At 35.8% G+C, this 14883-nt stretch overlaps 1 protein-coding gene across 2 annotated transcripts in view; it reads right to left on the minus strand.

The window, feature by feature from the left end:
- doc2b (double C2-like domains, beta) overlaps positions 1–14883 on the minus strand; it is a 131596-nt gene continuing 116713 nt past the window's right edge. For both annotated transcript variants that reach the window (XM_073839841.1, XM_073839842.1), the window contains 4 exons: positions 7318–7475; positions 3594–3675; positions 3410–3506; positions 1–1864 (listed from right to left, as the gene is read on the minus strand). In XM_073839841.1, coding sequence (XP_073695942.1) covers positions 1728–1864; positions 3410–3506; positions 3594–3675; positions 7318–7475 — 474 coding nt within the window. In that variant the 3' untranslated portion in view covers positions 1–1727. The remainder of the gene's footprint in view (positions 1865–3409; positions 3507–3593; positions 3676–7317; positions 7476–14883) is intronic.

Consider the following 14883-nt stretch of genomic DNA (forward strand, 5'->3'; position numbering starts at 1 on the left):
TTAAAATGATCAAAACAAGACAAGATTTATTTTTTTTGTAACATGCAGTCACATGTCCAGTCAATAGAGCAAACTGACGGGCAATGCGATAGCGTTCAAAAGTACAAAAATGGTCCGAGAAGGAAGGCTGACATTCCTGTAGCATCCAAGAGCAGGAACTCTCTTTTTACAGAGGAGAACAGCAGTATCAAACATTAAGCAAAGTTATTTTTTAATGACAGCCCAAGAACACTGCATGCATTTTTATGCCATAGAGAGTTTGTGTACAAAAGCAAAAAGATTACAAAAATGTCACAGGAGTGGCTTGCACAATGAACGGTGTCAGAGAGAGATAAGGTTTCTCAGTTGGTGAGCATACATGGTAGGGCTGTAGACAGGAGTTCTCCTTGCATTTTCAAGGTGTTTAATAAATGGCCAACATCTGAAGTCTTATCTCCAATCTAGAGTTTGCCTCAATAAATAAAATCTACTGGTAATGAGGGGAAAAAAACCATAACCGTTTAATATACAGTAATAATATCTACGATACCCACCAACGGCATGCTAAATATGCAATAACACAGAAAGGTTAAAATAATACATTGGTTATAATTTAATGCCACAAAATTAAAATAAACAAGTTAAATGACTTTAACACCGTATTTAAAAAAATATATTTAGTCATCTTTAAAAGGAAGAATAAGATAAACATGCTATTAATCTCAGTTTTTCAGTCCAGTTTTTGATTTACAGACTGAAGAATGTTAATGCAATATATGAAGTGGGCTTGGGCACAGTGTTTCATTCAGAAATCAGTAATTAACGCATTAAAAAAAGATTTGGATAATGTCCAGATGAAAGTTGTATAATCCATAGTCTTCATTTCTAGATTTTTCAGCATTTGTGTGTGTTCTCGGCGTAAACTCTTTTTTCTCTAGAAAAATGGCTATTGAAATTGCTGTGTGCTGTGTCTTAATGTCACGCTGTTCATTTGCAGTGAGAGTACAGAAACTAAAAGGTAAATTACATTCATTAAGTAAAAAAACAAACAAAATCATTCTAGCCTGTTGTAACAGAAGGGGGAATTAAAAACCCATACAAATTTGTTGTGAGTTTTTTAAATATTGTAAGATTTTTTGAACCTCCACCAGCAGATATAATCTTCACAATCATCTGTCTGTAAAATACAATTGTGTAGTTTATACCCTGGCCTTAAGCTAGGCATCAGAAAGGTTTTGGACTGTAAACAATATTGTTTTGGAAAGTGTGTTTTCAGAGCCCCTTTGCTGCCATGATGCATACGCATAATGATACATTTACTGAGAGCTAATGTCTGTAAACAGCATTCTCGAATACACATAAAACCTCAAAGATAGCCAAGAGAACGGAGAAAGAGAGCAGTAGAGTGTGGTTAAATATTTGAAAACAGCAACTGATCTCTTGTTGGCTTTGGGAACACAACATCTCTCCATTTTCAATGAGGTTGTACAAACACAGGCTGATTAAAGACCCTTATATAAGCCCAAAAGCCACATCAAGCCACACAATCAGACTGCAAGCTCAACACCAGAAAAAGTACAAGAGATAGAGAGCAGGTGTGTTAGTTGGGAACAGATACTGGCACCCATCTCTAAATCAGTGGACTGCTGGAGTGTTGATCCATCCATCATCACAGGCTGCTGGGCTTTACATCGACATCATGTAGGAAAGGGGCGGGGCGTCCGTGCAACCACTGGAAAGAGAGCCTTTCAGTCATTGTACCCTGAACCAGGGAGTTCATTGGTTAATGTGTGCCAGCGCTCGATTTTCTTGTCCTTGTTTTTCAGACAGTCAAACCAGTGTTTTAGCCTCTCGCCGTTGGCATTTATACCTAAAGACACTCCACCTGGAAAAAGGGTGGAAGAAGTTCATTAAAACGGCGAAAAACAACCAAAGGTCAATAGTTCCCCATGGGACTCAGGCCTCATCAACTATATAGATGACCTGCTGGAGAGCACTTACGGCTAGTTGACAAAAATTGCCCACTTGGGTCAGCACTGTATATTACATGTTTTGGTTCATTTTATATTAGGTGGTCTTACATTTAAAATAATCATTTGTTACAATGCATTTATTGTGTACATACATGTTTTTACATTGTACTTATATTCAAAAAAGTACCTGCTTGGAATTACATCTGAAATTAATATCTTACATTTATAATTACACTTTAACCCACCCTTAAATCTACCCATACCACCAAACCTGTCTCTAATCTTACCCATATCCCACCTCAATAGCTAGTAAATGTTTTGCAAAATGTTTTATTGTGGTCTCAGAGTATTCTGTATAATTATAGTAACTTTATGCTTTTAAGCTATTATTATTAATAATTTTTTTTTTTGCAAATAAAACTGAACATTTTTGAAAATCTGAAATGTTAAAATATTTAATTAAGTGGTAAAATATTTTGAATAATTTTATAAAACCAAATACATTTAAAAATTGATCGATGCAACTGATGCAAAATTATAAAAAATTACATGTATTCATTTGGACCTTTTAAAATGTGTGCAGAAGAAGTAGAAAATCTTTTACAATATTTTTGATTAATTTAGTAAAACCTAATGTAAAAAAAATAGTTTCAATTATATAAAATTAATGTAAAATTATAAATATAAAAATTACATGTATTAATTTGGACCTTTTTAAAAATGTGTGCAGAACAAGTAGAAATCTGTTAAAATATTTTTTGAATAATTTAATAAAACCTACTAAATTTAAAAAGCATACAGTTACAACAATATAAAATTAATGTGATATAAACATAAAAATTACATGTTTTATTTTGGGCCTTTCAAAACGTGTGCAGAACAAGTAAAAATCTGTTAAAATATTTTTTGAATAATTTAATAAAACCTACTAAATTTAAAAAGCATACAGTTACAACAATATAAAATTAATGTGATATAAACATAAAAATTACATGTTTTATTTTGGGCCTTTCAAAACGTGTGCAGAACAAGTAAAAATCTGTTAAAATTTTTTGGAATAATTTATTAAAACTAAATAAATTTGAAAATTTATTGATGCAAAATTAATATAAAATTATAAAAATTGCATGTATTAATTTGAACCTTTTTAAAATGTGCAAAACAAGTAAAAATCTGTTAAAATCTGTTTTTAATAATTTAATAAAATTAAAAAATTATACAGTTACAACAATATAAAATGAATGTAAAATTATAAATATAAAAATTACATATATTCATTCGAACCTTTCAAAATGTGTGCAGAACTACTCTCTACTAGTGACCCGACCGGAAACTTAGGAAAAAAAAAAACTTTACTGCTGTGCCCTGGGATTGTATTTCACATTGTAAAGTGATTTAACAATGATTGTAAATATGGTAGATTTGAAAAAAAAAAAAGACTTGTAAACAGGTCCTACCAATGAAATCATTGGATTTGCCAATGTCATAGTCCCAAACTGTCACCTCCAGGGTCTTTTTGCTGAGGTCAGCGTACTTGATCTCATAGAAAAACTCCTGTTATAGAAAGGTTGAAATTAACATTCATAAAAACAAATGTGAGTTATGGAAACTGTAAATAAGACAGTGGTCAGGTAATCTTACTTCATTGAATTCAGGGTTGAGGGTCTTCTTTTTGACAGCTGTCTTGTGCTTTGATTTTTTGTTCTCATCTGGCTTGAGATACCTGAAGTACAAAAAATTATGCATTCAGATTGATCATGTCTTTCACAAAATGTAATTGGCTTTCTTTCAAAACCAATTTGGCACAGGAATAATCCTGAAATAATTGGACTTAAAGGGATAGTTCACCCAAAAATGAAAATTCAGTCATTAATTATGAAATCTGAATAGACAGCAAGGGTTGAACCACCATATACTATTTTGTCGATATTATTGGTAACTTCCTGGACCTTGAACATGGTAGGACCTTTGGAGGGTCAGAGAGCTCAGATTTCATGAAAAAGATCTTAATTTGTAAGGTCTCACAGGTTTTGAAAAGGACATGAGAGTGAGTAATTAATGAGCTTATTTGAAAACAAATACAGAACTAGTAGTATGCAACAATTCAGTACATCCACCAGAGGGCATTGCAGCTCTTGTATATAAAATCCGGAGGGCTGAAAGAAACAGCCATGGAAGGATAAACAAGGTTCATTGCAGGACATTTCCACCATTTGCTTTATTTCTTAAATAATAATAAGGTTTACTTAAAAAAAAAAAAAAAGATTAAACACAACCTCACTTGTCTGCTGACTTCGAGGTCATTAAATGTCTCATTGCGGCTCTATTCCTGCAAGCTCTCTTAATGAGGGTCCCTTGCTCTTTTACAAAGACCACCAGACAAGCAGACAGCCAACAGACTGATTAAAGAAGATCCAGCCAGTGAACTCAGCAGCCTAATAATCACAACCTGTGTCTTATTTTGTAAAGGCAATAATATAAATTCCCTGGGTATATGAAATGGCATTAGTTTTTATCCATCTACTAATCAAAGAAAATTCATTGAATAACTGAGTGAAAAACAGCAAGAAATCAAAGAGTGTCTTGTTTAAGAAAGTACACGACAGTAGACATTTAAAGCAAAAGTGATGATGCCTCTGGACAACTATTTTATTCAGCTTTTCTTTTAACTGAAAGCATCTGAAGTTTAAAACGATAAAAATGTCAATTACATTTACATTTACCAAAAACGTGAACATAAAGTGATATCAATCTGGGAAAACTGCTCTGTGCACAGATACGCAAGAACAGTGGATTTCAATCCGGGTCCTGGGGACCCACTGCTCTGCACATTTTGTATGTATCCCTTATCTGACACACTCAGTTAAGTACATGGATCTCTCTCCTAATGAGCTGATGATCTGTATCAGGTGCGTTAAATAAGAGAGACACACAAAATGTGCAGAGCAGTGGGTCCCCAGGACCAGGATTGAAAACCACTGCGCAAGAAAAACAGGTACAACAGAATGATTTGAAAATTGCAGATGAAGAAAAACTAACTAAATGACACAAATACACAAGATTTGCACTGTTTGTTGTCACCAGCAGAAATGACGAATGAATAATTTAGTATTTAAAGCTTTTGTAGAGTCAGAGCCAGAGCCAGTTTAAACTGACCAATGTTTGTACATGTAAGAAACAAAATCATGGTGCCCCACTGCAATAATCCTTCTATAAATCGTTCGATTCAGAGAGCGAGGGAGTTGAGAGCTCTAATCCTCTCTGTGTGCTGACGCAGAGATCACTGCTTCATTTCACCCAACACATTCCAGTCCTCAAAATACAAATACATTTGCATTTTCTTCCTATGAAACACACGATTTTAAGCTCATGACATGACTCCTTTGGTATCAAATGTTGACTAATGGTTCAGATGCATGTGTTTGACAGGATGAATGAATGTGCACATACAGTACATACATCCACATTGTGGGTAAATCATTTAGCAAGCGCTTTTACCCACAGTGATTTAATGGTACATTTATTGCAGACATAATCCCTCAGAAATTCAGAAGTGCCTAGCTCAAAAACTCATCGCTCACTCCCATAGGTTTTATGCTGAGTGTCGCATGAACAACCTGGAAAACAGGTGTCTAGCTCACCCAAAAATAAAAATTCTGTCATTAATTACTCATTCGCATGCCGTTCCAAAATCGCAAGACCTTTGTTTATCTTCAGAACACAAATTAGGATATTTTTGATGAAATCTGAGAGCTTTTTGACCCTGCATAGACAGCAACTGACACATTCAAGGCCCAGAAAGGTGGTAAGGACATTGTTAAAATAGTCCACGTGACATCAGTGGTTCAACCTTAATTTTACAAAGCTTCCAGAATACGTTTTGTGTGCAACTTTGCGATTTGTCATGATACCAAAATTTGTACTTAAATTCAATACCTGACTACAATTTCTCGATACTACTACTGAACCGATACGATGACAAAAACATAGAACAGAAAAATAAATTTTTTAAATAAATTTTTTTTCCCCTTTTAATTTTTCTAGATTCTATTTTAATGGTTACATTAAAAAATATTTTCAAAAAGCATGTCTAATTGCTCAAAATCATGAAACTTACACAATTTAACAGGAATTTATTAAAAGTTTAACAAAAATCTAATTTTTAAGGCCCTATGAAATACATTATTTTTCTCAAATTCAGTTTTATCTTTATTAAATTCTTTCAATCTGTTTTGCATTGATTTTCTGTATTCCATTTTAATAGTTTTATTAAATGTTAATCAAAAGCATGTCTAATTATTTTATAAAGATTAATTAGATTTTATAGAGAATTAATTTATTATATTATTATTATTTTTTTTTTTTTTTCAGAAACACTGTTGTGTTTCTGGTAAATAATTTTTCTGGTAAATATTTCTTAAACGTTATTTTAATAATATTTTTTTTATTAGTAGTAGTAGCGCTATCATTACATTAAGTAATATTTCTGTCAAGTTACACCCAACTTTTATTTTGACGAGTTGCTGTGAAGACCTTTATGTTTCTGTTTGTATATGATTTTTTCTCAAAAGTAACTGTAAAATGTTCATGAAGTGGCTCTCACAACAGTTCTAGAGATTATGTTTATGTATTCGTGTACTCGTATATTGAGGCGGCAGAGGCTGAAAACACTGCGACCATCACACATGCTTCAGTATGTGTGTAGTAAACAAAACCACGCGTCTGCGTCATTTATTCACACAGAGACACGCGGAACATGCAAGATTCATATTTAAATAGGCAAATTCCATGATATTCGGAGTTATACATTCGGCTTTTAAGACTAGATCCCCCAATTCCATTTCTGTTTTCCACTTTGCAGAAAACTCAGGAGTCATGTCTCTTATCAAAAAAAAAGGTCAGAGAGCTCTTGGATTTACCAAAAATATCTTAATTTGTGTTCTGAAGATAAACGAAGGTCTTACAGGTTTGGAACGACATAAGGGTGAGTAATTAAAGACAGAATTTTGATTTTGGGGTAAACTATCCCTTTAAGGAAAAGGGATTTTTTTTTTTCATTTTAACTAAAACGTTAATGTATTCTGACTTGAATGCACAAAAAGATCCTGTCTTATTGTTATACCACAGATCTGAGTCGACCAGCTTTGCTAAATTCAGCAACAGGAAGCTGGATTTCCTTTGATATCTGTAATTTACATACTCATGCACAAATCTTCTGTGCCACATGGAACATTTTCACTAAAGCAAATTATGTGGATTCTGCTTATTTTAGCATCTCTGCACATGAACAGGAAAAAAGCTATTGTACTACTAGTGAAACGTTGTCAGACAGAAAAGACGGATGATAGCGGAAGGCATAACTTACGTTTTAACGTAGGGGTCAGAGAAGCCATTGGCATCCATGGCAGCGAGATGGGCACAGCGGATGATGCCCACCACTAAGCCACACTTCTGAGAGCTGTATTTCAGAGAGATCATGATGCGCCCTCGCTCCTCCAGAGACTTGTCATCTGTCTTGTCGATCTTGACACACACACACACACACACACACACACACACACACGTACATAGACAAATAGAAAACACGGCCGTCAGTCTACTGTGTAAGAGCTATAATGAAAAGGATGGATGTAGCTTGTACATAATATAAATAAATATATAAATGAAAGATCTATGAATTTGGTTGCATTCATTATCAGCTCATAAACAGGCAGAAATTTCTATTAAAACACAAGTGTGTCCCAGTAGATAATTTATTAATTCGCTCAATTAGTTTCATGAGACACTCTCTTCTTTCCAGTGTTTTCTTGTCTCTAGACATTTTATGTCAATGCAGAAGCAGAGCTGAGATCATCTCAACTGTTGAATGTGAGGTAAATCTTCTCTCTCTCTCACTCACTCAGAACTTTGTGGACCCACCAAAGCCGTCAAGCATGAAGTTAATTAGCTGTGGAGGAGGCGTCTCTGTTCATCCCCCACACACTGCTGTCTCATTTCCGTCCCCACTGGAGATCACACACTCACACACACTCTCTCTCACATACACATTACAGAGTCTCTTCACACAACAAACACGCTTCGTACTGTTTGCCAGCTGGTGGAGTCACTCTCGGGCCTAAGAGCACATCCCAAGTCAGTCTTTGTGTTTAACTTTTGTCACCTCTACCTCTAGAGCAGATCCCAGATCAGTCTGTGTGCTGATCTTTCAGGTGGGTGATAGATAATTAATAGACAGTGAGTTGAGCTGAAAACGACTTCCACAACTTTTAAAAAACTTGCTAGGAAATTGCTAAATTTCAGGGTTGGGGTGCATTTCGTACCTGTCAAATATTTTAATATCATTTTTTAAATCGAAAGACTGATTTTCCAAATCAGTGGTGCTTAGCTTTTTAAAACTTCCTCATGAAGGCTAAATAAAAAGTAACTAAGAAAAAAACTCAGACTTTTGGGGAACATTTATCATTATATAACTGTTTCAGTCCTGTAATTTGATTGACTAAGCAGTGTCCTACAGGTATGAGGGGCCGTATAGGCCATAATTATTGAAAGGCCTCTTACAAACACTAGTGAAACGAAAAACATTGATAAACCTTAGTGAAATTCATTCATATGCATTACTGAAAACCTCTTACAAACACTAGTGAAACGAAGAACATTGATAAACCTTAGTGAAATTCATTCATATGCATTACTGAAAACTTCTTACAAACACTAGTGAAAACATTGATAAACCTTAGTGAAATTCATTCATATGCATTACTGAAAACTTCTTACAAACACTAGTGAAAACATTGATAAACCTTAGTGAAATTCATTTACGCATTGCTGAAAAACCTCTTACATACACTAGTGAAAACATTGATAAACCTTAGTGAAATTCATTTATACACATAACTGAAGATTTCAGTAGAGGATGAGAGAGCTAAGTAATTTCACTTGAAATGGAAGTTGTGTCAACACTTCCGCTTAATTTGGCGCATCCGCTTCGTGGAGGTTAATCGTAAATTGTCCGAAGCCTTAAATATTTTTAAACAACATTTTATCATCGTCAGGTACAATTTCGAAAGTGGGACGACACCGCACGATGTTATGGAGCTCGCGCCGGGTTGATTTGTCATGGCTCTGTGACCGATCGCGCGGGGAGGACGTGTTCGCTTCGATTCACTGACAGCGCGGAGCAAACAGTTCATGGCTGTTGGTAGTCTGAGTTGTCTGAGGCTTTTCATATTTTAAACAACATTTTACTGTCGTCAAGTACAATGCCGAAAGTGGGACGAAACAGCGCGATGTTACAGAGTTCGCACCGCGCAGGCCTGTCATAAGCGCGGCTCTGACTGTGACCGACTCCCAGCACAGGCACACGGGGAGGACATGTTCACTTCGCTAGCGCCACCGAGTTGATAGCGCTGGCGTCAGCCTCTTTTCGTACTACACAGTAATTCGTGATTTTCATTGCACATAACATACTGTAAATCAGTATTTATTTATTATTACAATTCTTTTACTTATTATTTTTGTACCACAGCAAAGAACTGCACGTAGCAGAGACGTAATAGGCTACTGTAAGTTAGTCCTCTGGAGGAGCGTCCAACATTGTTTAGCACGTCCAAGTGTTTATTTTTGTAGGCTACTTTATTGTTTTTTATTTAGTTAGTTTATTTTAATTTAATTTAATCTGCCAAAAACATGTTTACACCTACGTACTCTTTAGTATGTTCCATATTTCCACAATGAAAAAATAATGAATAATGTCCTGGAAGAAAATTACGAGTGCTTTACAGCTTTCCAGCCCAAAGCAGGTAACACTACTATTTACATGTAGTAATGATAATAAAAAAAAAAAAAAAAAAAAAAATGAACACATGAACTCTAAATGTTCGCCCCGCGCTGTCAGCGAATCGAAGCGAACACGTCCTCGCTGCGCGGTCGGTCACAGAGCCATGACGGATCAGCCGGGGGCGAGCTCTGTAACCATAGATGTATATATACATAGATTCCTCATTAGCGACTGTTTCTATGGGCCGTATGCGTAAGCCGCCAGCCATATTGTAGCGGTCAACTCGACGTCATTCACTCATAGATCTATGTAATTGACCATAGTAATCACTGAATATTCGAAATGCCACAGTCCTGCACAGCTGTTGGTCTGCGAACCTATAGTATGGCGAATGACGTCAAGTTGATCGCTGCAAAATGGCAGACGCATCTACGTGCTTGGAGCGGTCCAATGGGGTATCTACGTATAAATATCTATGTCTGTAACATCGTGCGTGCCGTGTCTTCCCACATTCGAAATAGTACTTGAAACGATAAAATGTTTTAAAATTTTTAAAACTTCGGACATACCTCCATGAAGCAGACGTGCCAAATTAAGCGGAAGTGTTGACACAGCTTCCGTTTCAAGTGAAATTAGCTCTCATCATCTACTGAAATCTCGACTCATTTCAGTTATGCACATGAAAGAATTTCAGTAACGTTGATCAATGTTTTCGCTCGTGTTTGTAAGATGTTTTTCAGTTATGTGTATAAATGAATTTCACTAAGGTTTATCAATGTTTTCACTAGTGTTTGTAAGAGGCTTTTCAGTAATGCATAAATGAATTTCACTAAGGTTTATCAATGTTTTCACTAGTGTTTGTAAGATGTTTTTCAGTTATGTGTATAAATGAATTTCACTAAGGTTTATCAATGTTTTCACTAGTGTTTGTAAGATGTTTTTCAGTTATGTGTATAAATGAATTTCACTAAGGTTTATCAATGTTTTCACTAGTGTTTGTAAGAGGCTTTTCAGTAATGCATAAATGAATTTCACTAAGGTTTATCAATGTTTTCACTAGTGTTTGTAAGATGTTTTTCAGTTATGTGTATAAATGAATTTCACTAAGGTTTATCAATGTTTTCACTAGTGTTTGTAAGATGTTTTTCAGTTATGTGTATAAATGAATTTCACTAAGGTTTATCAATGTTTTCACTAGTGTTTGTAAGAGGCTTTTCAGTAATGCATAAATGAATTTCACTAAGGTTTATCAATGTTTTCACTAGTGTTTGTAAGATGTTTTTCAGTTATGTGTATAAATGAATTTCACTAAGGTTTATCAATGTTTTCACTAGTGTTTGTAAGATGTTTTTCAGTTATGTGTATAAATGAATTTCACTAAGGTTTATCAATGTTTTCACTAGTGTTTGTAAGAGGCTTTTCAGTTATGTGTATAAATGAATTTCACTAAGGTTTATCAAGGTTTTCACTAGTGTTTGTAAGAGGTTTTCAGTAATGCATATGAATGAATTTCACTAAGGTTTATCAATGTTTTTCGTTTCACTAGTGTTTGTAAGAGGTTTTCAGTAATGCATATGAATGAATTTCACTAAGGTTTATCAATGTTTTTCGTTTCACCAGTGTTTGTAAGAGGTTTTCAGTAATGCATATGAATGAATTTCACTAAGGTTTATCAATGTTCTTCGTTTCACTAGTGTTTGTAAGAGGTTTTCAGTAATGCATATGAATGAATTTCACTAAGGTTTATCAATGTTTTTTGTTTCACTAGTGTTTGTAAGAGGCCTTTCAATAATTATGGCCTATACGGCCCCTCATATACAGGACTGTTGTTGTTGTTTTTTTTTTTTTTTTAAATATATACATTTTTTTGTCACTGCAGTCTGTGCATCAGGGGCATTCTGTTCACAAAGCTGTGAATGTTCTGCATACCAAATCCATTTAAAGTATGAGTTGAGGGACTGGCTAAATATTAACATACTATAAATCCCATTGTTATTTGAGGTGGAACATAAGGCTTACATAACAAAATGCTTGGAATAAGTATGCAACTGTCTTTAAATGATTTCCTTGCCAAACAATTAATTTTATGCAAATTTGTGCTAGTTATGGAGGTACGTAGGAGTTTAGTTCCAACCCTAATTAAACACATCTAAACTAGCTAATCAAGATTTTCAGACTTTCAGTACAAACTTGTGTTTTAAAGCTAATTGGAGGTGAACTCTGGAGGAAGTTGACCCTTTAGCTTAAGGTTTGGACACCCCAGGATATGAGTAAGTAGACTCACAACAGCTCACCCAAATTGATGAGAATTCATATAGATATGAATCATGAATCATTGGTTTGCTGGGAGTGTGGGTGATTTCATGCGTTAGAAAAGCACATCATATAATTTCAAACCCATAAGACCTTCGATCACCTTTGGAGCACAAATTAAGATATTTTTGATGAAATCTGAGAGCTTTCTGACTCTGCATAGACAGGTAGTAAGAACATTAATAAAATAGTCTTGTGACATCAGTGGTTCAACCATAATGTTATGAAGCTATGAGAAAAATTTTGTGCACATAGAAAACAAAAATAACTTTATTTAACTATTTATTCTGTTCTGTGTCAGTCTTCGACGCGTTCACAACAGTACCATGGCGCATTACCAGATGCGCTGTGCCGTGTTTGCAAGCAGAGGAATGCACTTGTATGCATGGTGGTACTCTTGTAAACACGAGTCGAAGACCGTCGCGTTGAAATAGTTTTTTTTTTTGTTTTCTTGAACATGTCAGTTGCGTAGCTGTCTATGCAGAATAAGAAAGCTCTTGGATTTCATCAAAAATATCTTAATTTGTATTCCAAAGATGAACGAAGGTCTTACCGGTTTGGAATGACATGAGTAATTAATGACAGAATTAAAATTTTTGGGTGAACTATCTTATAATTAACTTTAATATGCTTGAGCAAATTAATAATAATAAAAAAAATCAATTCTGCCATGGTGTTATCTGCCATAGCATAGCCATAGTCACTGCTGGCCACTGCTTTGCATTAGTGCTTGGGATTTTCTGCAGGGTTCATCTTTAAACCAATAAGTAGCAACAAGAGACTGTCTTTATGAGTGAGTCACTGGGTGTGTTTACATGCACAAACTTAAACCGATTACGCTTATTAAGCTGACAACAGGTGTGGTCATGTAAATGCATTTTCCTTTATTGGCCTTTTACTGTATTGCCATATGGTCTTAAATGGCTTAGGAATAAACTTATCGACATGTCTAGAATTTTTCCCATTACCCCGATTTCGCCTGGCATGAAAACCCCTTAACTGGCACTCTTTTAGCTTATAGATGTGTGCAACATTTTCCTTCTTTTCCTGCTAGAACATATAATGCAGTGGTTTGTGCTGATCCTAGCAGAGCTGTGTGATATGTAACAGGAAGGCGTCCTTTCTGCAGATTTAAGCGCAATCAACCAGAGCTTGTCTTTCGCTTTCTTGACCCAAGAAATTATAAAAATGTGTTTTCATCTCTTGCAGCCAAAGAAGTGGTAGATACTTGTCATAGAAAACTGTAAACATTACAGAAGTCTATACAAGTTTTCTCAAGATCCTCAAACCTCCCCTCATTCTTGATTAAAGGAGTTTATTTTAAATGTTATTATGGCTACTACTACAGTCGTGGCCAAAAGTTTTGAGAATTACATAAATATTGGAAATTGGAAAAGTGTCACGGTTCAAACAAGGAGGTCTGGGTCCAAATGCAGGTTGAGTGATTTAATGTTTTAATAACAAAATAAACAAACAAAAAGGCCAACACGGCACAAACTAAAGACTAGAACACAAAATAACCAAGAGCCAGAACATAATCTAAAGTCAGGGAATTTCCAGAACACAAAAACAAACAGGACATGAGACAATGCAGACCTGAATGCAGAGTGAGTAGTGAAGATACTTATAGTCCTGATAGTGAACAGATGTGGGTGATTAGTGCTGATGACAAGGACAGGTGAACAATCAAGGGAGTGCAGTGCAGGAACAGCGACCTCAGGTGGCTGAGGGAAACCCCACAGCCCCGATCATGACAAAAAGTTGCTGCTTAAGTTTTTATAATAGCAATTTGCATATACTCCAGAATGTTATGAAGAGTGATCAAATGAATTGCATAGTCCTTCTTTGCCATGAAAATGAACTTAATCCCAAAAAAAACATTCCACTGTACTGTTAAGAAGGCTTCGGGGGCGTCCAGGAAAGTCCAGCAAGCACCAGGATCGTCTCCTAAAGAGGATTCAGCTGCGGGATCGGAGTGCCACCAGTGCAGAGCTTGCTCAGGAATGGCAGCAGGCAGGTGTGAGCACATCTGCACGCACAGTGAGGCCAAGACTTTTGGAAGGGCAGCAAAGAAGCCACTTCTCTCCAAAAAAAGCATCAGGGACAGATTGATCTTCTGCAAAAAGTATGGCGAATGGACTGCTGAGGACTGGGGCAAAGTCATATTCTCAGTTGAAGCCTCTTTGCGATTGTTTGGGGCATCTGGAAAAAGGCTTGTCCGGAGAAGAAAAGGTGAGCGCTACCATCAGTCCTGTGTCATGCCATCAGTAAAGCATCCTGAGACCATTCATGTGTGGGGTTGCTTCTCATCCAAGGGAGTGGGCTCACTCCCAATTTTGCCCAAAAACACAGCCATGAATAAAGAATGGTACCAAAACACCCTCCAACAGCAACTTCTTCCAACAATCCAACAACAGTTTGGTGAAGAACAATGCATTTTCCAGCACGATGGAGCACCGTGCCATAAGGCAAAAGTGATAACTAAGTGGCTTGGGGACCAAAACGTTGAAATTTTGGGTCCATGGCCTGGAAATTCCCCAGATCTTAATCCCATTGAGAACTTGTGGTCAATCCTCAAGAGGCGGGTGGACAAACAAAAACCCACTAAAGCCGCGGTCACACTAGACTTTGAGCGTGCGAAATTCCTTCGGATGCTGCTGCAACGGTCGTGATATGACGTCATGCTCTGCTGCGTCTTTTTAAAAGTTAAATTCAGCACATGACACTAATAATACATTTTAAATGTAAAAACATACAATCTACTACACTTTACCGCAGTGCTGCAGTTTTAAATGTTTAAATTTAAGGTTCTTTTCATTCAGCTAGAGGTCATGCTGTGAC

This window comes from Garra rufa, chromosome 5 (genome assembly GCF_049309525.1).
Source record: "Garra rufa chromosome 5, GarRuf1.0, whole genome shotgun sequence".
Lineage (NCBI taxonomy): Eukaryota > Metazoa > Chordata > Actinopteri > Cypriniformes > Cyprinidae > Garra > Garra rufa.